Source organism: Artemia sp. Qi Xiang Cuo, chromosome 20, assembly GCF_049724085.1.
Source record: "Artemia sp. Qi Xiang Cuo chromosome 20, ASM4972408v1, whole genome shotgun sequence".
Classification (NCBI taxonomy): Eukaryota; Metazoa; Arthropoda; class Branchiopoda; order Anostraca; family Artemiidae; genus Artemia; species Artemia sp. Qi Xiang Cuo.
Genome location: NC_142813.1, coordinates 3,685,404 through 3,710,750, shown reverse-complemented (window position 1 = coordinate 3,710,750; position 25,347 = coordinate 3,685,404). Strand labels below are relative to the sequence as shown.

General features: G+C 34.4%; 1 protein-coding gene across 1 annotated transcript in view; it reads right to left on the bottom strand.

Moving 5' to 3' along the window:
- The window catches only part of LOC148939778 (uncharacterized), a 402,528-nt gene that overhangs the window by 11,383 nt on the left and 365,798 nt on the right, over positions 1–25,347 (bottom strand). The window contains exons 13-16 of the mRNA XM_089106449.1: positions 17,670–17,871; positions 13,001–13,254; positions 8,957–9,149; positions 4,900–5,107 (exon numbers count right to left, since the gene is read on the bottom strand). Of these exons, the coding sequence (XP_088962575.1) occupies positions 4,900–5,107; positions 8,957–9,149; positions 13,001–13,254; positions 17,670–17,871 (857 nt within the window). The remainder of the gene's footprint in view (positions 1–4,899; positions 5,108–8,956; positions 9,150–13,000; positions 13,255–17,669; positions 17,872–25,347) is intronic.

Below are 25,347 nucleotides of genomic sequence, written 5' to 3'. Positions count from 1 at the left end.
AGTAAGCACGACTTACAAACAGGGTTGTCAGTTCTACATTTTCAAGTCAAAATGCACTTTTTTAAAAGGTTTACAGACAATTAAGCTTTGATTTGTAAAACATAGCTTGTCAGGATTCTAGAATATTAAACTAAAAAAATTTAGAACGTTAGAAAACTTTGAAAAATACATAAAAAAATATTATGTTTCCAATCTGAACTAGTCAGACTAAACCTTGCCCGAGTTCTAGCCCGTTCAAGGTCAAGGTTTAGGCTTAGCTAAGTCAAGTTTAGCTGTTTAGTCAAGTTTAGTTAGGGTTTAGCTAAGTCAAGTTTAAGTTTAGCTAAGTCAAGTTTAGGTTTAGCTAAGTCAAGCTAAACCTTGACTAGCTAAACCGTGCTAGACTAAACCTTGCCCGTTCTAAGAGAAAATATACACATTTTAATACGAATATGCCCTGATTTTCCTACATCATATTTTGAGGAGGTCATTAGGAATTTCAAATTAGTTGTTTTCATAAATGGGCCAATATTAAATAGCACGCTGTATTTTAAATTTTAATCATCAAATTTTTAATCATCATTTAATCATCACAATTAATCACAATCACAATTTAATCATCAATATTTTAAATTTTAATCATCAAAATTTTAATCATCAAATTTACATCACAATTAATCACAATCACAATTTAATCATCAATATTTTAAATTTTAATCATCAAAATTTTAATCATCAAATTTACATCAATTACCAATACACTGAATTATTTTAAATTCCAAGTTATTAACTGAAATGTGTCACTGTTATAAAAAAAGCAGCCAATAAAATAAATAACAGTTTTATATTGAAATTGTAGCTAAAAATAAGCTTTGTTATAAAAATTGTTATAAAAGAAGCAGTTAATAAAATAAATAACGGTTTTATATTGAAATTGAAACTAAAAAAATAACCTTTTTTTTCCGTGAGTATAAAACCAATTTCAGATTCTGAAAAACAAAGACCACAAAATTCATGATATTTCAAATTCAAAATTCCACAATAAAGACCACAAAATAAATCGGTTTTTAAATAAATATGAAAAGTTGTTGTAGCAAAACATGAGCAATACTAGCAGTAAATGGGTGATTAAATGAAATTAAAACTAAATTAAATCGATTGCTGGAAGGAAACCTCAAAAGCCATGGATGGCTGCCAGACAGTCAATGACAGCCAGACAGCCAATGAGATGGCTGTACAATTTGAACAATTGTGAAGCAGAATACGTAACAAGAATATGCCGCAAAACTCATTTCCAGAGAGGATTTGTTTGTGTATGTGTGTGTGTGGGGGGGGGGGGGGGATTATAAACTTGAGATCTATACAGCAAATAGTGTAATCTAAGCAATTTAGAAGAAAACTTTTTATTTTCAATTTATATTTATAACGATGTATTTTATAACAGACTATTATTTTCCAATCTGGTATGGTTCCAATTTTTATCAGGAACACTAGCTAAATAAGCACAAAGCTTTATTGAATGATGTCGAGTATAGATGGCACTAAACTCTGATCATATGTTTCAGCGTTTCATGAGTTGCTTATCAGTGAACCAACACTTTACCTGATGTACAAAATATTCACAATAAAAGATTAATAAATTAATTAATTGCGAGTACTCATAATTGACTCATGAAATCTGCGCTGGTGCTATTCCAACTGGAAATTTTTTCATGTAAAACATGATCTAACCCTACATTCAGTAGAGCTTATTGTCAATAATTTATGTAGGTTTGACAGTAGAAAAGGCCTCTCATTGATTGAAAGAATGTCAAGCAATCAGAATCGTGACAAGCCACAATGTTTGGCGGGGGGCAGTGGACTTTACCGACTGGTTGGTCATTTTTACCGACTGATTTGGGTGATGTTACTACTAAAATTACTTTTTTTTTTAACCAACTGAGACTGCTATTGGCCAAATATTGAGCCAAGAAAATAGCAATCTTGTTACTTAGTTTTTTTTAAACGAGTGTCTGAAAACGACGGAGGGGCAACACCCCCCCCCCCCCTACGGGAAGTCCCTGGATGCAAATAATTTCAACCAATTAAAGCCTTTGGCTGCTGAAAAATTTCCATTACAATGATGTCTACTGAACTGGGTCTAAATTTGGACAGTTTTATCTTAAGAGTTTTGTTTAAAAAAAAAGTTTTATTCTCTTTAAGTTCTCCTTAAATTCATGATGTGTTTGCCAAGCTTACTTCCTTGGACCCAAAATGTTTCTTTGCAGAAAGCATAACACTACAGATCCTACTGTTGAAATAAACGCCTATAGAGCTTCTTAAAAAAAAGTTTGGAATCCCGTCATATTTCGGTTTTAATGTTAAATTTCTTGCCCCCGTGTGAATATTGTACACTATTGTATTAATATTGAACCTTATATGTCATATCATTGTCTTTTTCTTTCTTATATCAATACTCTGTCAACAATATCAACAACATAATAGATCCTACTGTTGTAATAGATACACGCGTCAGGGCTTTTTAAATGAAATTATGGATTCGCTCCATCCTCGGAGGTCTATATTTCAGCATTGAATATTGTAGGATTTGTTGTATGAATACAATATGTTCTGTCAGTGTCTCTTCTTTTGTTTTTGTCATTCCGTCTAAGGGTTTCGGACCTCCTTGTCATTGATGGCAAGACCAAACCGACTGGCTGAATTCAGCTTTACACTGGCAATTCTGCATCAAAAACGTAGAGTGATGGTATTTCTGGAAGCTAGCAGCATCTGGCTACACTGAGATCAATAACGGTAGCTGAGTGAGTTAAAACAAGTCAGGGTATTGAATAGCTGATGATGTCACATGATCAGGGGCGAATCTTCAGCTTTTTATTGGGGGGGGGGGCAAGAGGGACCATATCTGGATAGTCAAAGGACATGGGATGTATATTATTTTTTTCTCCATATTATTGGGGGGCAACGCCCCCCCCGTGCCACCCCAAAAGACGCCCCTGTGCATGATATCTCTGAACCACTGATTGAATCATTGTTGGTACTAGAATCAGCGGTAATAGTAAAATAACTGAGTAAGTCAAAATGGTGCTTGTTTAATATACTTCCTATCGTTCAAGTTGTTCATGCATTGACGCACTTTAAACCGGTTTCTTTCGCTAGTTTCTTTCAACTTAGTGTGAGAAAATACAAAGAGAAGTGACAGAATAGATGGGAAATATGTAATTTGGGCTATATATTTGCACATTAGGGGGTAAAGTATTTGGACAGTGTGAAGCACAGTTTATAGAATTATCCAGTAAGTTTATCGCAGATCATCTCTGGTCTTCATTCTCGGTACGAACAAAAAGCTCCTCCCACTTATTTCTACATTAGCGGGTTAGTCTGTTTCCGTCAATCAATGAGAAATGGTTACAAAGTGCATTATTCGTAATAGCGGGTTTCCACTTGTTTCATGTCCAAGAGAAATCTGACTTGTCTACCCGTGAAAAGATCTAATGCCGTTTATGTTTATATCTGCAAAAACGTTCTCTGGAGCACTCGCACCTTGGTCCGGGTTTTTATAATGGGTGAGATAGGGTATGATCATACTGCTAATTCTATAAACTGTGGTGTGAAGTCAGAAAACAGTTCTTACTTCATGATATCATAATATTTGTAGCTAACACATTTTGCATGCAGACCCGCTGTAATTTACCCCCCCCCCCCATCCCTAATTTGAAAATATTTAGCCCAAATTTGTTTCTAAAGTATATTATATTTGTATAATACTTGGGTATATTTTACCAGGACTTCTTGAGCGGTAGGGCGTATATCGTACAAGTACCATCAAAATTATGTCTGCAGTTTAGGATTAAGATTAAGCTTCAATCAATGACGAAATAACTAATTGTACTAAAATCACTAAGCAATTCAAAAATACCTGACTTAATAATAAATATATTAATTGACTGAATTTACGGACGACAAGCCTTGTCAAATTTAACTAATTAATTTTGTTTACTTGAATTCACGGTTGAACGTGGCAACACTGAAAAAAATTTAGTACTACCCTTAAAACTTCATATCTTCGAAATGATAAAAAGAAACATCTAAGAAAGTCACGGCTTTCACGTATGAATAGACCTAAAATTGACCAAAGGACAGAGGCAGTTTTGGGGGATAACATAGGGGGTACTTGCCCTGGGTACAGAAATTTTAGGGGCAGTAAATTTTAAATAAATAATTTAATGGTTACAGTCATTTTGTAATTTTGAAATGTTATTTTATTAAAATAAGGTCTATTTTATAACAATAATTAGATTATAGTAATTAAATAAAAAATTTATAATAATTAAATAGTTTAAATAAAAACTAAAAATAATAAAAAATAAATTATTCATTTATTCATAAATCAATTTACTCATTAATTAATTATTTTTTCTTATATTTAAAAGGGGGCAAAAACTGTTTGATTTCTTTTGGTACTTTAAACACAATTTAGTGATCGTTTTTTTTGTGGCTCTTTGCATTTGTTGAAATTAGGCAAGGTGGGTAAGGGGTTATAGTTTTACCTCTCTCTTTTGAGTGACGGGTGTTGCCTACCCCAGCCGGTCTGAAGCTGCCCAGTGGGAAACTAGATGGGGGAAAACCTTGATGAATGCCTTGACACTACCAAGCCAGCCTCTTCTTCAAAACTGGGAAAAAAAGGATAGACAACCCAGCGGCTAGTTTAAATTATTATTATTAATATCATTTGGTAGTGAAGGAGACGGGTCTTTCTGGTCTGAGCCTCGACAGTTTTACGAGTCTCCCCATAATAATAACAATGAAAATAAATTTACTTAGCAGTGAATCATAATGGCACATTGAATCACTTTAGATTATCAAAATAAATAAAATATAACTAACTGAAAATAATCGAAATAACATAATGAAATATCTAACCTATTCTTCTTTCCTGGAAGAAGCTAGGAGACTCTCCAGTGCCACTCTCCGCCGAGCACCGCCCACTAGATGGCAATAGGTCACTGCGTTCTCTTCGAACAGCCTGTTTGAAATCTAAATATTCAGGAACCCGATCAAACAGCCACAGAGTTTCTGGCCCAAACATTTCACCACAATGCTCAATTAACATTGTTACAAGCAGAGGCACCTAAAAAATTCATTAGTTAAAGTAGATGGCAGAACAGTAGCAAGTCTTCCAAGGATTGGATGGGTCGCTCATATTTAGGGTGAAAATCCGTTAAATTATAGGGAAGAAATCAGATGTGAAAAAAGAAATATAGCCTTGAATTCTCCGTTCAATGCTTTTGACAAATATTCATCTCTGACGTCGCAATTCCGTCCCTCCCCCACTAATAAACCAGATATGGGCCTAGGAAATATAATTATTTTTTTTTATTAGGCATTATGAGTCAAATGTTGAGGAGAAATAAGAAAGAAAAGGTAATCAAATCGGTCCATTGTCCCCTAAAATGGGTTTCCCTTCACCCAGTAGATTTCGAAAAATAGCTCTTATTACTTATTTTTTTTTGAAAAATGGCTTTTTTGGTAATTTCATTTACAAAATTGAAAAAAAACAACAACAAAGATTTCCACCCTAAATCTCATGAAATACACCCCATCCCCAATTTTTTTGTCGTCAAATTTTTGTGAATTTCTGAAAATCAACCAGAGCTTGTCAGATGACAGACGTAAAATAAAAATAATTTTACATGATTATCCTTTCGTTTTTTTTTTTTGCATTATTTTCTGCTTTAACCCCCAAAATGAACAAACTGAAAAGACATACATTGTGATTAAAACAAAATAGAGACCTAGGACTATATCAGGTCTTATCAGGGGGAAAATAGTACCTGAAAATCGCAATATCAGGGGGATAGGACACAACTGCAATGACATTTATATTAACTATAAGCGGCGTTGAATGAAGTATCTAGTGATGTATTTCTTTTTTTTCCTATCTGATTTCTGCTCTATAATATATCTTTTACCAAAATTCCGCCATTGGTTTCGTGAATTACACTCAAAACACCCCGTTTGCGATTGAAAGCGTAATGATTTAAAATTTTATTTTCAAGATTTTAAAAAGGGGTTAATAATTTTAGAAATTATGTTTTCTTAATTGGGCTATATGTAGGACCAACAGGCGGGAGGTTGTGCATTTGCGTGGGTATTGATTTTTATAGTTGTTAAAAACGTAAGAAAGGAATCAAGCAATGTATTCACACTGTCCTTATGTCAGTTATGGAATCTCTTATATATTTACGGTCAATGTTTTGAAGCCCCCTCAACCCCCCACGGAAAAAGCAAAAGCAACAATTGTGATTTTTCAATGAAAAGTTTGTGAACAGCATCTTAGAAAAATCATATGATTGTGTACCTTGTGACAGCGTAGTGGATGAAGCTGGGATTTTTCAATTCAAGGTATCCCGGTTCAATCCCTCGTGTCGCAAGGAAATATGAGTTGGTAAATCTTGGTTAATTTTTTTTATGTTGAATTATTTTCTCCTTTCTTTTCTATCTGGATCAAGAACATATTTGGTATGTAAAAAAATACATCACAAGTTTTATCCGCCACAACTCAATTTTTTATCTCATTTTCTTAATATTTGACCGATGATGTAAGACTTAAACTTTGCCCTAAAAGGCACAAAGAGGATACAACTTTTGGTATATTGGTGTTTGTTACCAAATGTAACTTGGCATCAGCAGGGGCGTCGTTTGGGGGTGGCAAGGGGGGCAGTTGCCCCCCCCCAATAATGTGAAGAAGAAAAAATTATACATCCCATGCCCTTTGACTATCCGGATATGGACCTCTCTTCCCCCCCCCCCCCAATAAAAATTCTGGAGATTCGCCCCTGGGCATCAGTTATATTATTATATTTATTGTTATTATATCATATCCTTATTATATTATAAGTTATATAATCATGTTATTGTTTGGTATGTAAAAAAATACATCATAAATTTTTATTCGCCACAACTCAATTTTTTATCTCATTTTCTTAATATTTGACCGATGATGTAAGACTCAAACTTTGCCCTAAAAGGCACAAAGAGGACACAACTTTTTGTATATTGGTGTTTGTTACCAAATGTAACTTGGCATCAGTTATATTATTATATCTATTGTTATTATATCATATCCTGATTATATTATCAGTTATAAAATAATGTTATTGTGTGCACCAGTTATTTATCCCTAGACAACCGTCTAGATATAAACGAAAAGCAGGACGTCCTCGAATTTCTTTGAGCGTGAATCCATCAATAAATGGCGAAAAAATGAGCTTAATTTGCTATTTGAATGCATAGTCAATCTCGTTCTTCGGGTTCGCTAGAACCCGATAAATTGGGGCAATACTATACTATTGCCCAACTGATAAATTGGGCAATACTATAGAGCTAACTTGAGTACTTTTATATATTACAGTTGCTCATTTTAACGAATTAATTAACTTATTTAGCTTACTTAATTTTTATTTATTATCATTTATATTAAATAATAAATTATTATTTGATAGGGTAGTCTATATATGGGTCGAGGCATTTACTCCCCAACGAAACTTGATGTGTAATCCATCGGGCCGTATACAGGACATTTAATTGGGAGATTATTTTTTCCGAGGGGGGGTACAGAAATACTTTAAAAACGCATAAAAAATGGGGAATTGATATTGAAACCCTCTTGATTCTGAGAATATTTCTGGTCTACCCTGTTATTATGATAGCGAAGACAAAAATTAAACCCAAAAATGAGCAGAATTTATTCCTTAAAAGACGGAGACTTCTCCTTCCTCATCCCCACCTTCAACTCATGGTCGCAGAAACTTCGGAGGTTGCTCATTACGTCAGAAATTGAGAGTTCTAGTTCTATCTTTATAAGTCGACAGTGATTGGAAACCAGCCGGTTACGTGGAGAGGGTTGTTTTCCTTGAGGGGGGGGGGTATTTTTGGAGGGGGTAAACGCCGGCTCTCCTAATATATACATCTGTAAGGGATTCACATTTATCATTTGTACATGTTAAGCAATATCCCGTACAGCAAATTAGTGTATCTCAAGTGATATTTGCAATATCACAGTTCATAATTTTTTTGTTATATTTTCTGGGATATTGGAGAAATCAAGCGCATGGCAAATTTTGTTTCGGAGGTGGGGGCAGACGAGAGAGGCGGGCTAATTATTATTATTTTTTTTTCTTTTTTTTTCCAACTTCCTTTACATACTTTTTTATTACATCTTCCCGCCCTAATAATAATAATAATAATTTATTACAAACCCGCTTATAAAAAAGAAGCATGAAAAAGCGGAGCAAAACAAAAGAAAAGAGAAAATAAAGACGAAAACAAAACAACCGAACATAATAATCAACTAAATACAAACAAATCACACTTCAACTATCAAGCAAGAAAGTCGCTGGGAAATCAAATAATAGTGCCCTGTGTTTCACGAGAGCTTGTTTTTCAAAATTCGGCATGAACTCAACAGGATCAGGTATATGATACTTTTCTAGCAGACCAGTGTTACGGAGGTAAAGTGGCAGACCAAGCAGAAACTTTAAATATTTGCAAAAGCCTGAACGGATTCGCAACATATCCGAATTCGATAGCCAATGCCAAACGGGGACCTGCTTTTGTTTCGCCACCCAGATGGAGATGGGAGGCTTAAAAGTAGGATTTCTTGGCAGCCTGTCACCCCTCAGCCGCCCATCTTAACCTTTCTTTTTATAGTCCAAAAAGTAGGGTCAAACTACAAGTTCTTCCATCTTATTAATTAACATAGGGCCAGTCAATCGAGTACCTGAGACTATCCTTAGACAATTCTTCGGAAAAAAATTGTCTTATCTTCCTCTACCGTTTAAAGTGCCCAGTCAGGGCCATGCTTGATCACTATTATTATTGCAGCTTAGTTCTAAAGCTAATAAATTTCTTTAGTCGACAAAAAAAAATCGAAAAATAAAGTCAAAATTTAAAAATGAAATTCAAAAATTCAAATCACCTGTTTTGAATTTTCAGGCGTAACATGCGAAATGCCCCCATCAAGAGATGGCCAAAGGAGGCTGGGCCCAATGCAGATTGCTAAATTGTTGGCACTCATCAGGTTGTGCGACGATTTTCGTGCCACACGATGGAGAACACAAAGCAGGTGCCGCAATAGTGAACGGTTGGAAGCAGGTAACTGCTCACAAAGACTGCAAAAAGCACATAATTAACATCTCACTGAGTTTGAACCTCCATCTTCAAAGATGTCAATAACCCCTTTATAATGATTACCGAAAACAGCTCCCCACTAATTATTTAACCCCAAAAATTCCAACCAGACAACCTTGAAATCTGACAATATCTTCTGTTAGCTAAGGGGGAGGATTTAAAGACCCCAAAGAGATTGGGTCAGGGAATGGACATAAAAGATATACTAGGACACAGACTCTTTGTTCTCACCTATTATGGTCGAAATCTAACAATCCCCTTTGGTAGATGTCCTCAAGGCAAGAATTTAAAGATAACCTGTACACCCAAGGCGTGTGTTATTCTAGGGATGTTATAACTCCTAAACGTTGATAAACTGCGTTGTTACCCTCTGATACCCAACGTAGACAAAAGACAAGTTTGCCCATTCGTAGACAAGTTCACCCTCTTTAGGCTTTATTCTAAGGCTGATATCACTACCTGATTGTATTATCCCATCAAAGATAAAAACTGATACCCAGTGATACCCCTCGTAGACAAAAGAATTTAGAGATACCCTGTTTACCCATTTTAGCTTTTATTCTAGGGCTCATATTACTACCTGATTGTATTATCCCATCAAAGACAAAATCTGATACCCTGTGATACCCCTCGTAGCGAAAAGAATTTAGAGATATCCTGTTCACCCATTTTAGATTTTATTCTAGGGCTGATACCACTACCTGATTGTATTATCCCATCAAAGACAAAACCTGATACCCTGTGATACCCCTCGTAGAGAAAAGAATTTAGAGATACCCTGTTTACCCATTTTAGGTTTCATTCTAGGGCTGATATCACTACCTGATTGTATTATCCCATCAAAGACAAAAGCTGATACCCCTCGTAGACGAAAAAAATTAGAGATACCCTGCATGTACATTTCAAGTGTTATTCTAGGGCTGTTATAGCTTCCTGATCGTATTATCCTGTCGGACCAAAAGTTGATACCCTGCGATACCCATCGAAAACAAAACAAAATTAGACATATCATGCATACCTCTTTTAGGTATTATTTTAGGGTTGTTATCACTCCCTGATTATATTATCCCAAGACTAAAATTGGTACATATTTCAGAAATAGTAGCCTATTTGATTTTCACCAAAGTTGGTACTTAAAGATTTCTGAAGGTGTTGATTGAAAATTTGAGGTTATTATCCCGATATTTACCACCATAAATTACTGATCTAAGGCTAATACACTAATATAGGTATAATCTCTGAGGTCACACTGTCAAAGCACTACAAAACAAAAAAAAATTACAAAACTAGAAAAAGTAGAAAATTGCAGTCTCTAAAAAAAAAAAAAAAAAAAAAAAATAAAGAAAAAAAATGCAAATATTTCGACTGAGACCTCCGCTCATCCGTCATTAGTGGACAATAAAGAATAAGCAAATTAATAAAAAATATTATTAATATATCATATATTATATAAAGATATGGTTGTGAATTAAGGGAAAACATACACCTCAAAATGTTAACGTTTGTCATTTTATATTATCCCGTGGAATTTACCTATATTTTGTTATTGTAAACATGTTCAATGGTTTAACAGCTACAAATTAAATAGCTAATAGCATATCAGGCACCTAGTGGCATACCTGCCACAGAACATGTCCAAAAAAAGATTGTTTTTGCTAAAAACGAAAATGAATCTCTATCACATTATAGAGACAAATGTCTTAGTTTGGACAATTATTACTTCAGTGGAATAATTGTGATTTGCTTCAGTGTAAGTGTGATCTGCTTTGGTTTCAGATCAAAGTTGAAAATTTTAGTTTCTCCCGCATAAAAACTGTGTTTCAACTTTGACCCCCCCCCAAAAAAAAAAAAAATATTCCGGTCGTAAAAATGGAAAAATGCAGAATAAACTAAATTCTGATTCCGTTGATTTTGAATTGAAGTTATCCAGTATTTTACGGTAGGTTGCATGGGTTGCATCAAGACATGGCTAATTGTAGACAGAGAAAAGCCAAGACAGATAGTCCAAGTATTTGAGAGACAAATGTTACTAAAAATACAAATAGGAAAAAAGTCGGTGAGTCGAGGAAAACAAGTTAAGAAAATCAAGCTATGCGGTAGATTTTTTCTAACTTGACTATTTCCACTTAAACAGTTTAAATCTTCTGTTACCAATTTAATACCTATACAGAGATCACAGCTCTGTGATCTGCTTTGGTTTCAAATCACAGTTGAAAATATTAGCACATTAGGGAGTGGGGGGTGGAGAGGGGGGAACATTAGGTAGAGCGCATATCATACAAGTACCGAAATGTCTATTAGAATATAGAATACAGATATAGGTATTAAATATCGATAAAATATATATAATCAAAATATGTGTAGATAATTAATAAAATGTGTTAAACAATAAAATGAATATAAAATTATATTTATATACTTGTAACCTTTGGTTTTAGTTTAAACCTAACCATTGAAAGCTCCGAGGAAGTCGATTTTACTTTGGTTACTTTGGTAGTCCAATTTCACGTCACCCGGCGAAAAAACTGTCTTCGTAGCGGCAATTATTCAGTTTGTTTCTGTTTCGGACAAGGTTCAAAAGTTCACTTTTCCACCACGAGACACTTTATTTAAAATACACATATTTGTTTAAATTAAAATATATATAAGATACAACTAATTGAGAATATTTTACAACGGTTTCCCAAAACGAAATAAAATAATGTATTTCCCCTTTCTAATCCTTGTATCTCAAACACGGGTACAGTTTATGGTTTTTGCCATTAACTGGTCACTTTAGAGCACCTCCTTTGATTTGATGTGTTATATGAGGTGTGTCTCCTTTGATATGGCTTGTATTTACTAGCTACAATCTTGCGTATTTTTGGTTTAGTGTTGGGATCGCCCTAGGTATTTGGATTAGTGAGGAAGGTCATAACCTCGTGCAAGTGCTTATCTATTCAACTTTTTCTATTCAACACTTTTTTTCAACAAATAATTTTTTTTTCGAAAAATATACATAATAATAACGTGTATAGATAAATAAAAAAATTGTTTAAAATTATCAAATAAATAAAAAACCTATGCATAAATGTAAGCTTTAATTCTAACTTGGATCATAATGGATCCATCTTTTTTGTTTACAGTGTTTGTTTAAATCGTTTTTCCTAGGTATTTGGATTATTGGGGAAGGTCATAACCTCGTTCTAACACTTATCTATTCAACATTTTTTTTTGTTCACCGAATTATTACTTTCAAAAAAATATAGATAATACAAATGTACATTTATTATTACTAACAATTTGCTTAAAATTATCAAAATAAATAAAAAATCTTAAGTATACATTTCTAACCTTTAATTCTAATTCAACCAAAGCCTATAGTTGGATCATATAGAGATAGTATGATCATTTAGATTGAACTGGATCCATCTTTTTCGATTACTGTGTTTGGATGTACTGTTTGCCCTAGGCCTGGTGCTGCGGTGAGTTGATAGTAGTAGTAGTAGTTTGCCTTAGGTATTTGAATTGGCGAGGAAACCCCGTTCAAATGCTTATCTACTCAAATTACCATTGTTAGGAAAAATACTTTTTTTACGGAATTATTACTTTCAACACATTGTAGATATCAAATATAAATAATACAAATGTATAGAAATAAATGACAAAATGTGTTTACAATTGTTAAAATAAATAAATAAAAAACCTATGCAAGGCCGTACCCAGGGGGGGGGGGGGGGTTGTGACCCCCTCCTAACTGTTTGTCCGCCCCCCCCCCCACCAAGAAAAATCCTGGATACGTCCCTGACTCTATGTATACATTTGTAAGCTTTGATTGTAACTTAAATCTAACCTTTTGATTCTAGGAAGAATACGACAGGCTTCAATCCAGGCGCAATATTTGCTACTCATAAGAAGGCTGTCAGGTAATGAACGAAGAAAATCTTTCAACAACACAGCCAAGACAATGACATGAAATTGTTTGATATCAACATCAACTCCGTTGTCAATATGCTCCCGGATTTCGCGAATCTGTCGGGCGTTTGCAGATTTGCGAAAAATTCCAACAGCAGATGGACCATTCTCTGCTAATTGTTGCAAAATTTCCTGTTAAAAAAGGGAGTTTTTCAATTTATATATCAAATAGATATATAATTATAAAATATAAATATATGTATGTACTAATATGTTTATAATTATATAATATATATTATTATATATTTATAGTTATATAATATATACGTAAATATATATTTTATATATAATTATATAAAAATATAATTACAAAAAATATAATATAATTATAATTATAAAAAATCAATAAGAAAAGCGAAAAACACAAGCGGCAATTCTGGTCTTTGAAGTTTTAAGGATATAAAAAAAACATTTCTTGCTTCTTCCATCCAAATTCAAACCTGAAAACAGGAGTTTTCTACTATATTTCTTCTGATTATTTAAAAATTAGGAAGCTTTGGGGCAGTACCATATTTTTGTCAGTGTTGTCAAGTAGCTGTTAAAATAAATAAGCGAAACTGATTAGTCAAATTTGACAATGCTTTTTGTCCGTAAAAAAAAATCCAAACATTAATAATGGGTTGTAACCTCACGACGACCAAACATTCGGTAGAAAGCTGTTTGGTATAATTTTTTTAGCTTTTTTTTTGTCAATTCCTCCCCCCCCCCCGGGGTTTTCTCTTAATTTGATAACTGTTACTACCCAAAACTGCATAACTACAAATGAAAATCTTTTTCGTCAAAACTTTTTCGTCTCGATTCTTCCTTCTTTTTGTTAAATAAATACGGTAATGTAAGTCTCCATTTAAACAAGTCATACAATGTTTTGTTTCAGAAGAAGAAGAGGAAAAAAGGTTTTTATTAAAAGTAAACACATTAACAACAAACCCTAAGTTTATAAACTTGTATGGGTACACAAATGGGAGGCCCCCGTTTGTTTTATTATCAAACAGGCTAGTGCATCTCTGTCTCTCCTTAAGCTAGTTGCTAGATTCGTATGCCCAAAAGCAAATATCTTCCGCCTTTACATTTATTTTATCTGTCCTCTGCTTGAGTATGGTGGATCAGTCCTACTAACACTACTACTACTAACAACTCACCGCAGCACCAAGCCACTGGAGGCCAACAAAGCTATATCTACTCGGGTTCTAGCCTAATCTATTCAAGACCTCCCTCTTTACACCCTCCCAGGAAGTTTTCATTTCCTTAAATCTTTCTTTATGACATCCTCCCACCCCAGACGAGGACCGCCTACTTTCCGTTTAACCCTAGACGGTTGACCTAAAAGGACAATCTTCGGCAATCTGTCATCCTTCATCCGCACAACGTGCCCTAGCCACCTCAACCTTTCTTTCATTATACCCCTAGAGAGCGGTATTGAACCACATTTTTCGTATAGCCTATTGTTTGACATACGGTCAGTCAGCCGGGTACCCAGAACAATCCTTAAGCAATTTCTCTGGAGCAATTTCTCAATAAAAATAGCTTTATTCTGTCTCAAGCTTTTAAACTAAATTTCAACGATTAATTAAACAGTGAAGAGCCTCAGAATTTATTTTTTGAAAAAAAATGTATAGCATTTTTCGTATAGCATACAGTTTGAAATACGGTCAGTCAGACGGGTACCCAGAACAATCCGTAGTCAATTTTTCTGGAAAACATCTAGTAAATCTTCATCCGCTTTTCGGAGCACCTTTGCTTCAGAGCCATATTTGACCTCTGTCATCACTGTACCTTTCAATATTCTAATCTTGGTTTGCAAACTTATCTTCCTATTCTTCCAAACTTCTTTTAACTTTGAAAAAACAACCTGAACCTTGGCTATTCTGCTTTTAGGGTTAGTCAGATAGGCTAGAGATTATCCTGGGAATTATTTACGGTTGGGGCAAAGTGCATTACACTCTCCTCTTCAAGGAATTCCACCTCCCTACCCTGGCAGCCCGACGTGTTACTCTTTGCCCCGTTACCTCAATCAAAAGCACACAAAATTCCGATTTTAAATCCTATCAGTGCAAGAACTTAGCGTTAGAGAAAGAGCTTTGTGCCGGTGATTGTTGAAATCCTAAATAACAAAAAATTTTGTTTGTTAGCGTTTTTAAATGACAGGGATAATTTCGGAGACCACACTGCTTTTCCATGACGATAAAATAAAAGTTCAAAATAGGGATAAAATCCGTTTTAATAGACAGTGTATAGAAATTCACAAAAATACCAGAAATTTCAGCCACATATACAGTGACCAGTCACTGTATATGTGACCGAAATATCTGATATTTTTGTGAATTTCTATACACTGTCTATTAAAAAGGATTTTATCCCTATTTTGAACTTTTATTTTAAATGACAGGACGATCTTTATGTTTTTATAATGCGAAGGGCGACAATGTTTTTATAATGTTGTATGTTGATGTACCTGATAAAAAGCATGATGTACCCATAACAATTATGACGTACCGACAATGTTATGTTTATTTTATAATGTGCCTGACAGAGAACGACAAATTCGACAGTTTGACGTTGTGAAATTCCGTTTGTTACTAAAGTATCATTCACAATTCATTAACATCACCTTTTGCAAAACCCTACATCATTATCGTTATCAGCCAACCTTACCACTAACTCACCCCAAACAACAATAGCAAAATAAATAAAACGATAAAATGACTAAATATATGTTACTAAATATAATTAAATATAATAAAAAATAACTAAATATACTAAATATTCACGACCTAACTGGATGTCCAATACACAAAATTAAAAATCATTTTATCTACTTTAAATCTACTTTATCGCCTTGTTCCCCTTTTCAACATGGAACCTTTTTTTGTGGCAAGTTTTTGTTCAATCTTCCATTTTTCCTTTTTTTATATTCAAATCCTCTACACCTTTTATGTATCATTATGTTGTTAAATATGATAATAATATATTATATTATATATTAATATGTTATGTAATTACGCCATATAATAATAAGGCAGTATTTCCTATTTATATGATTTTTTTAATATTATCCCTTTCCTCCTTCTTTTCTTTAGAATTATGAAGGAGTGGTCACTGTTCAAATCTTCTCCAGGCTACAGTCTGAAGTACAGGGCCGGATTTAAATCTTTGGTGCCCCTAGACCCTAGCATCTTGGCGCCCGTGGGCCCAGTGACTTTCGTTTTCGGGGAGATACAGAGATTTATGAGGAAATCCCCGAAATTCGGGGATAATGGAAGCCCTGAACGGAAGGCAACTGATGAGTGTTGAGCCAAAATTATTTCCCGAGAGGTGATACCGAGCTCTCAGCTGCCATTCTTGGGGTACATCTGAAACTTTATAAGCGGCTATGGAATTCCTGCGCTGTTTTAGAATGACTTTTCTGTGAATAGGCAGCGCAGCAGTAAAGTGCACCTGACACTTTGACGATAAATGATATCAGTCCAGTTTTTGTTAGGAAAAAAGAATCGCTCTTTTTTGTCACCCCTCGGCATTGTGCGCCCTTAGGTCTGGGCCTAGTGGGCCTCGTAAATCCTTGCCTGTGTAGGCTATAAAATGTCCGAAAATATATAATATTCGACCAAAAATAGGAAACAGAGGACACGAGAACTCAATTTATTTCCCTGGAAGCATTTCTTAATTTGTGTTTTAGGGCGTCTAAGCTGAACGTTCGATTTCGGAGCTGAATTCTGCTAATAGTGAAATTCAATAAGCGACTGACTATTAAATTTAGTTCTGAATATTTGCCAAATCCTATTGTTGATCAATTAACAAAGATTATCAAAATACCTTCGTGCTTTATCTTATATCGTATATCCTTTTTATTTATCTACTATTTACCCAATTTGTACTAAACACAAATAATGGTAGCCTATTGAAGGTTGACGCTAGATGGCAGACTAGTTGGCAGACAGATGGCAAATAGTTTCCTGATTTTTTATTTTATTTTGAAATAATGTTGTTTTGTTTTTTTTAATTTCGACTCAACTTTGAAATTATGTGTCAAGTTAGACAGTTCCAAAGGGACCTCGCGTTAACTTTTCCAAATGGGCCTAACTGACTTGAAGTTTCCCAACCAGCCCAGGTTCCAGGGGCTTCACCCTTATTCACAATTTTGTTTCCAAGATTGACCTGAACGACGAACCCTAGGAAAAACTACAACACAGAGTGCACTTCCTTTTTATTTTTACCCCATTCTCTTCCCCAGGAAAAGAACACCTGATTCTCCACTCCCAACCTCTATAAGAAACACGCTTATCCCATTACTTCCCCTCTGAGGATCAGATTAATCTGCATCCATTTTCCAGTTTATTCAAGCGAGGGAGCCATCCACCCCAACCTCTCCCAACCTCAATAAGAAACACGCTTATCCCCTTACTTCCCCTCCGAGGATCAGATTAATCTGGATCCATTTTCCAGTTTATTCAAGCGAGGGAGCTATCCATATCAAATACCTCCAAATATCTTCCGCTTGGTGTAGACATAAGCCTTTATTATTCATTATTTAATACTAATATACAGCTTACCATGATTGGTTGAGGTAGTTTACCCCCATCACAGATAGAAGGCAGTGATTGGCCAAAGATTCTCCTTTTTCCTTCATTAAGGCCTTCTCCCTTGCTGCTCGCTCGTCGAAACACTTGCTGAAACTTCATTGGAGATCTTCGATTTTTTTTCGATTTTTTAGGACTTAAAATCTCTGTGGCTTTTAGTTCTTTCTGAGAACTTCTGAAAAAATAGTCAAAATGAAAAGAAATCTACAATAATACTAAATACCCCTTCTTAGTCCTAAACTCTAGCCTATGAGGACAAATACTAGGATCCATAGCACTTGTTGCATTTCTGCCATGTTAATTCAAAGACAGGGACGAATCTCCATCATTTTTATTGGGGGGGGGGACAAGAGGGGTCCATATCCGGATCGTCCAGGGGCAGGGGATATATAATATTTTTCTCTGCATTTTTACGGAGGCAACTGCCTCCCTTGCTCCCCCCCCCCAACGACACCCCTTTTCAAAGGCAGTATCTGAAACTAAATGTTAAATTGAGATTCATAGAATATACTTTCTTAAACTTAGAACACTTTATCGATTGGTTCAGCCAGTCTTTCTATTTAGCCAGTCTTTGGTATCAAGATATTTAAAAAATTCTGTTTTTTTTATAATGTTTTCTATTAACTTTTTAATTTATTTAAAATTTATTTACTTTTATATTTACTATAAAATAAATTATATTTTAATCTTAAAAATAGTTCAAGTGGCCAAAAATTCAAATAGTCAACATGGTTTTAAAATAGTGAAAATGACGACCAAAGACCACAAAAAAAAATTAGCCTTTGACGACCAAACAAGGGGTTGCCCACTTGTATAGCGGGCAAACACTATTTCACAATATGAACAATAAATGAAAACCCATCAGGGAAAATCAGGCTTTTTTCCACTCAAAATGTCTCCCTCGAATGCTATGGTCTTTGAATTACCACGGCAAACGAGAGGTTTACTGCTTTTAGAGAGTGTAGACCAGGTGACACGTGGTGAGCATGGATGAGGTTTACCATGCTTGCAGTAAACCTCAGAGGAGGTTTAGTATGCCGCGCGTAGCCCAAAAAGGCACGGCAACCTTGAAAGTTAAATTGTCAACTTACAAACTTTTGATGGTAGGTATTAGCATAAACTGATGTGACATAAATTACATTCTATATCAACATGACAATATGTGTATTAATAGAGAGGTTTCAGTATAACGCTTCATCTAGTTCTCCGGCATCACCTTTTTTAGGTAGCCTTAATTTTTTCAAACCAAAAACTGGCGTTTGAATTCTTTGATTCCAAAAAACTAATATTAAATTTTAAATTAACGTTTAAACATACAGGCAATATTTAGTTTTTTCAAATTGAAAATGTTATTAATATTTAATTAAACTATTTTCGTAACACTTTTTTTCGTCCATTCAGTGCAAACAGGGATTTAGTTTTTAGAACTAAACAGAGAAAATTCATCAAAAAATGTGTCAATGTGTCAATCCTTAAACTTGTTGACCCACCTGAGACTCTAGGCGGGCGCGCCTCTCCAAAAGCTAACACAGTTTACACTGAACGCTAAAATTTATATTCAATTCAATAGGATGACCCACTGGGCACCCGGATCCGAAATCCTTGCCGCCAACAACACCACGGTCGTCAAGGCATCTCGCCAGTTCCTAAAGAGAAAGTTATGTTAAGAGAATGTTTCCTTTTAAGCAGAACTTCTACCCAGTGGCATCAATTGGGGAGGGGGCATTGCCCCCCTCCTCCCAGATTTCGAAAATACAATTTTCTTGGGATTTCAGTTGAAAAATGAATTGTTGTTTCACTGAATGATTGAAAAAACAACAAGAGTGCCCCCCCCCCCCCGTACATTTTAAACATAAAATTTTTAATTTGTAGTTGTAATTGACGATGACGGTAAAGATGACGATGACGATTGACGATGACGATTGACAATGACGTATGACGATGACGGATGACCATGACGATGACGGAATCAAAATGCTGAAAATTATCTTTTGGGTTCAATACAATAAGATACAAATTTGTTTTTCATTTTTCGTTCCGAGTCTATTGTTGTTGAATAAATGAACTGTAAATGCTGAAAAAAATGTAAGTAGAATTTCTACTAAAAAAAATACAATAAACAGGCCTGTTTTTCTTCTTTTTTTCTCTCTATTATTGTATCTTTTCTCTCTTTTTCTCTCTATTTTTGTGAGTGGATGTTTTTTTTTTTGCATCTTATGTGGTTAAATACATTTTTAGACCACACTGGCTACTCATGACAAATGAAATTAAGAGAGGAAAGAAATAACAAAATGAAATATAAAATCAAAAAAGGTGAAAAAAAGAGGATTTTGTAAGCCAGTGACGAACCATGAAGAAGAAGAAATAAGCATATATTTCGAAAAGGACCTCCACTAAGTCGTCCTCGGTGATAAACAAAAAGAAAAGAAAAAAAAACCAACGAAAAACAAACTCTCTGTAGTTTGTTTAATAACGACAGAACAAAAACTAAATAAAAACCCGGTTACATTGAAAGAAAAAAAGTTCCAAGGCGATTGAACGACTATCCTTTGTTTTGCAACTACTCTGACCGGCCTACAAAGGTTCACCTGTAACTACAAACCTTTGCAACTACAAAGGTTTGGCTGGCCACAAATGTTTTTCATGGTTCACCACTGGCTGACAAAATCCTCGTTTTTTCACATTTTTTATTTTATTTTTCATTTTGTTATTTTCTTTCCTCTGTGAGTTTCATTTGTTATGTGGTTAAATGATTAATAATATGATGTTTGACTGTCTTGTTTCCTGGTCCCCCTTTTACAGGCTACAAAACCTTTGTGGGGGCTAGTGATTGTGTTATTGAGTTGTTTTTGTATGGTTGGAATATATATCTTATCCATAAAATGGCAGATATAAATCCTGGGTGATCTTATAAGTTACGGTTTTATTCAATTATCTTTGTAATCTTAAGATTCTTGAATGTCAATCAGAGAAAATTCGGTACTTGTCGGTTATTGGAAAAACACCCAAAACGTGAAGTTAGGTTAACCCTAATGAAAAATAACAAAACATGATGATAAAATAATACTTTAGAAACAAAATTATGGAAATATAGCCTAACCCAACCTAACTTAACCTAATCCTTGCCCCCACCCCTAATGTGCAAATATATAGCTCAAATTATACAAGTCTAACGCATTATGTCTAAGTCCAATTCATTGTATCATCCATCACTTGTTTTTGTAGCTATGAAATCGGTGTTCTAAGATGTAACCTAAGCATAATACTTGATTGTGTTTCCAATAGCCGACAATTACAAAAAATTATATGGTATCTGTTAATATTATACGCTATTTACTAGACATTTATAATCACTGTAAATTTAACGACTGTGTGTTAATAACTATTACAAATTTAATTGCTTCATATTAAAATTACTATTCTGATAAATTTATTTTAAAGCTTTACGATGTAATATTACTATTTTAATTGAAATTACTATAGTAACTAAGTGACTACGTAATAGTCAATGGTGATACTGGCATGTGGTTAGTTTATGTTTCAAAAAAGGGTCTGTTTGATTTATTTAAAAATTGATTTTTATTTTTTAAGCATAAAATGAAAAAAAAATATTTCTTGAAACTATAAATAATAAAATTATACTGTGACATAATTTAAATAAAGAAAAAATTCCCGTCAAGTGATTTTATCTAGGTGTTGTCCACTTTCCGCCACTTGGCGTTCATTTTAAAGAACCAGGGACAAACAGTTCTGCCAAGCACCATACAGTCTCCACGTCACTTGGCATAGTTCCGCCACGCTTGGCGTAATTTCGCCAAGCCTGCCAGGAGCCATCTGGTCTACATACTTTCGAAAATCGGCACCTCCTGAGATTTTATTTTTGACGGTGGAAAACGGTATTCTATTTTTAATACAACATTGCTCATACGAGAAATTTTTATGAGTTCAAAAACTTTGTCTAATCTTTTCTGCCTTGTTAAAAACGGTACCTTGTCACTCAATTCGTGGTTTAAAAAGGCTACTAAAGCGTATCAGGAACAATGACAATGAACTTAAAAAGGAGTCATTTGTACTTAATTTGAATATGAAGAAAATTTCAATTAACTTGAAAATGTCTTAATTACCAAAAGACGAAGCTTTGAATATTTCTTATGATTCAAATGCATATAAACAGTGGCAAATACATGTGGCATATTCTATTTCAGTGGCATATAAATTCACTAGATTATAAACTAGCATACAGGGGCGGATCCAGGGGTTCGGGGGGGGGCGCCTCCCAAGATTTTTCTGGTGCCTTAATTAGTTTTTTTCTCTTTCCTTTATCCATTTTTTAAGTAAAATTGTCAATTGGGTCAATTATTGGCGGCCTTGTTCCATTGTCACATAACCACTCAGTGACAAATGCGTCCCTTTTCAGTGGCAAGAAAACTAATGGATTCAGCGGCATTGGACCTATTTAAGCGGAATCCAGTTGCACGTAACAACTCAGTGTCATATAAATGTATTATTTTTCCGTAGCCAGAAAACTGATGAATTCATCGGCATAGGAACTATTTCAGTGGCATACAAATGTGTTCTATTTTAGGAGCATATAAATTCTGTACCTTATAAATGAGTGACTAAACTGAGATATATCTAGGCCTAGTGTGCTAAACTGAGATATATCTAGGCCTAGGTTTTGCACTAAGTGTGCTGTCAACCTTGTCAAGATTTCGGATATTTCGGAAAGTAAGAAGTCTAAATTGTTAGAAAACAAAATCTTAAAGTGGAAGCTTTGAAGAAATGTGACATTAAAATTACGCATGCCAATCTGTAGAACCAAAGTTTGGGGGGGGCGTGGTCATACTGAGAAAATCTATCAGATATGCAGTATTTCAAAATAATATTAAATCCCTTTAGGTCTCATGTACTTCTAAAATGAAATAAGCGAATGCGATGAAATGACGTATAATGTGTCTCCTTTGATTATATTTTAGTTTAATTTATCTGAATCGTTCAATCTGAGCGCAAGAAATTTGAAATATTAGAAGAAACGCATGGAGAAAATCACGAGAGAAATAGACGGATGCTTTGGGAAATGTTAAATAAAACCTATAAAACCTATAAAAAATGTTAAATAAAAGGAAATGTTAAATAAAACCCACACGTCGTGATAAAACCCACAAAAAAGAGATAAAAAGTAAAAAAAAAGAATTTGCCCTAGAAAAAAGATAAAATGTCATGACCCCAACTGCAAAAGACTACGGTAAAATGCGTAGGCATTAGTAGGTACACAGACTAGAGGGGAGTTACTGACCCCGCCAAAACCGACCAGAGATCTAAACACCATATACTATTCAAAACTATACGTACCTTAAATTAGGGAAATGAGTTCGATTTTGCAGGACAACTTAGTTTTAAGTTTCTGATAATAATTTTTACTCTTATCTAAGAGAATTCGTTTTCATTTATCAAACAGGTTGCGGTACCAAAATATAAATAAACAATGGCAATACAAATAATAACTGAATATATTTTTTTTTAATTTGATCTAGAAATTTAGCTTTTTCATGGCTATTTCATGTGTGTTAAATTGATTTAGCGGAGAAATGCCGGCGAAAATTTGCATAGTTTTGGAAAATGAGGGACAACAACCCCTAAAATAAAGGCTCCTTTAATTGATGTTTCAAGTTTTTATTGACAAAAATGTAAAACATCAATTTTTTTTTCAAAAGACAAATTATCAATGAGGCGGCTTTGTTTGTCATTTTTTTTCTTTTTTAAGCTTTTTATCTAGGGACGATCGTAGGAAATTTTGAGAGGGAATAGGTAACATATTGTTAATATTTGAATTTTTATGCTCGAAGAACGTTGTCAAGTTTAACTCATCAATTCCGCTTATCTATTTAAAGGATTATAAGCACTAAAAAAAGCATTATAAGAAATTATAAGAACTATAAGAAAATTGCAGTCTTCAAGTACGAATAGGCCTAAGATGGATCCAGGGGCAAAAAATGGGTATTTGTAAGATATAGCCCCTATCTAATATCTTTCTCATGTTCCTCTGACGCTCAATCTAATGAGATATACCAACGTATGATAAAAATATAATATTTTAGAAACAAATTTGGGCTATTTATTTGCAAATTAGGGGGAGGAGGCAAAATATAGCGGTTCTGCATGCCTAATGTGTTAGGTACAATTATTCTGCATATTATGAAGTGAGAATTGTTTTCTAACTTCAAAATGTCCAAATACTTTACCCCACCCACACCCTAATGTGCAAATATAAAGCCCAAATTATATTTTCCTTCTATTCTGTCACTTTTCTTTGTCTTGTCTAACGCTAGACTGAAAGAAACTAAAGGGAAAAAACGGTTCTATAATGTGTCAATGAAAGAACAACATTAGGTAGGGTGTTCATAATACAAGTTCCCTTCATTGTTTTAAACAACAAAAGGACAAATCTAAAAAAATCGCAGTTTCGCAGATGGATCCAGGGGACAAAAAAAGTTTTCATTTTAATGTCCTTGGTACTTTGAACCGTACAAAGGGAATCCTGAACGTAAACAAAGGTTATGTTTTCTTGGTTGCGTTAGGAGGTGAGCATTTCAAAACCAACCTGCTTGGAAACCATACTGCTTACGATGACAAGTAAAATATGATTCCAGATCATTTATATACTTTGTTTGCGCACTGACTACGCGGATACGGATGGCCTGTTGTGCCGAATCACCTTTTTTCTAGTGAATCCTAAAACTGATTTTGAAAGATCATGCAACTAATTTTGTACATCTCTGCAGGAATTCTCAAGTACATAAATGCTGAAATTATGCTGCACATTGTGCTATATATTTACAGCCATTCTGAGAAAGCTACGTTGTCAGACACAATCAAATTCCCGTTTAGTAAAAAAAAAATTAACGTTAAAGAATCACTGGAGACACTTGGGTCTTTCCGCATTAATTGCCCCAAAAAAACTCTCAAGTACAAAACTGCTTAAATTATGCTGGACATGATGCTTTATACATACAACCATTATGGAAACCTGAGTTGTCAGACACAAGCAAATTCAGGTTTAGCTAAAAACTTAACGTTAAAAAGCTCATTGAAGACATTCCGGGTCTTGCCACATTAATTGCCACCAAAAATTGGTGGCATGTTCCTCTGACGCTCAATCTAATGAGATATACCAACGTATGATAAAAATATAATATTTTAAAAACAAATTTTGGCTATTTATTTGCACATTAGGGGGAGGGGGTAAAGTTTAGCGGTTCTGCATGCCTAATGTGTTAGGTACTATTATTCGGCAAATTATGAAGTGAGAATTGTTTTCTAACTTCAAACTGTCCAAATACTTTATCCCACCCACACCCTAATGTGCAAATATAAAGCCCAAATTATATTTTCCTTCTATTCTGTCACTTTTCTTTGTCTTGTCTAACGCTAGACTGAAAGAAACTAAAGGGAAAAAACGGTTCTATAATGTGTCAATGAAAGAACAACATTAGGTAGGGCGTTCATAATAAAAGGTCCCTTCATTGTTTTAAACAACAAAAGGACAAATCTCAAAAAATCGCAGTTTCGCAGATGGATCCAGGGGACAAAAAAAGTTTTCATTTTAATGTCCTTGGTACTTCGAACCGTACAAAGGGAATCCTGAACGTAA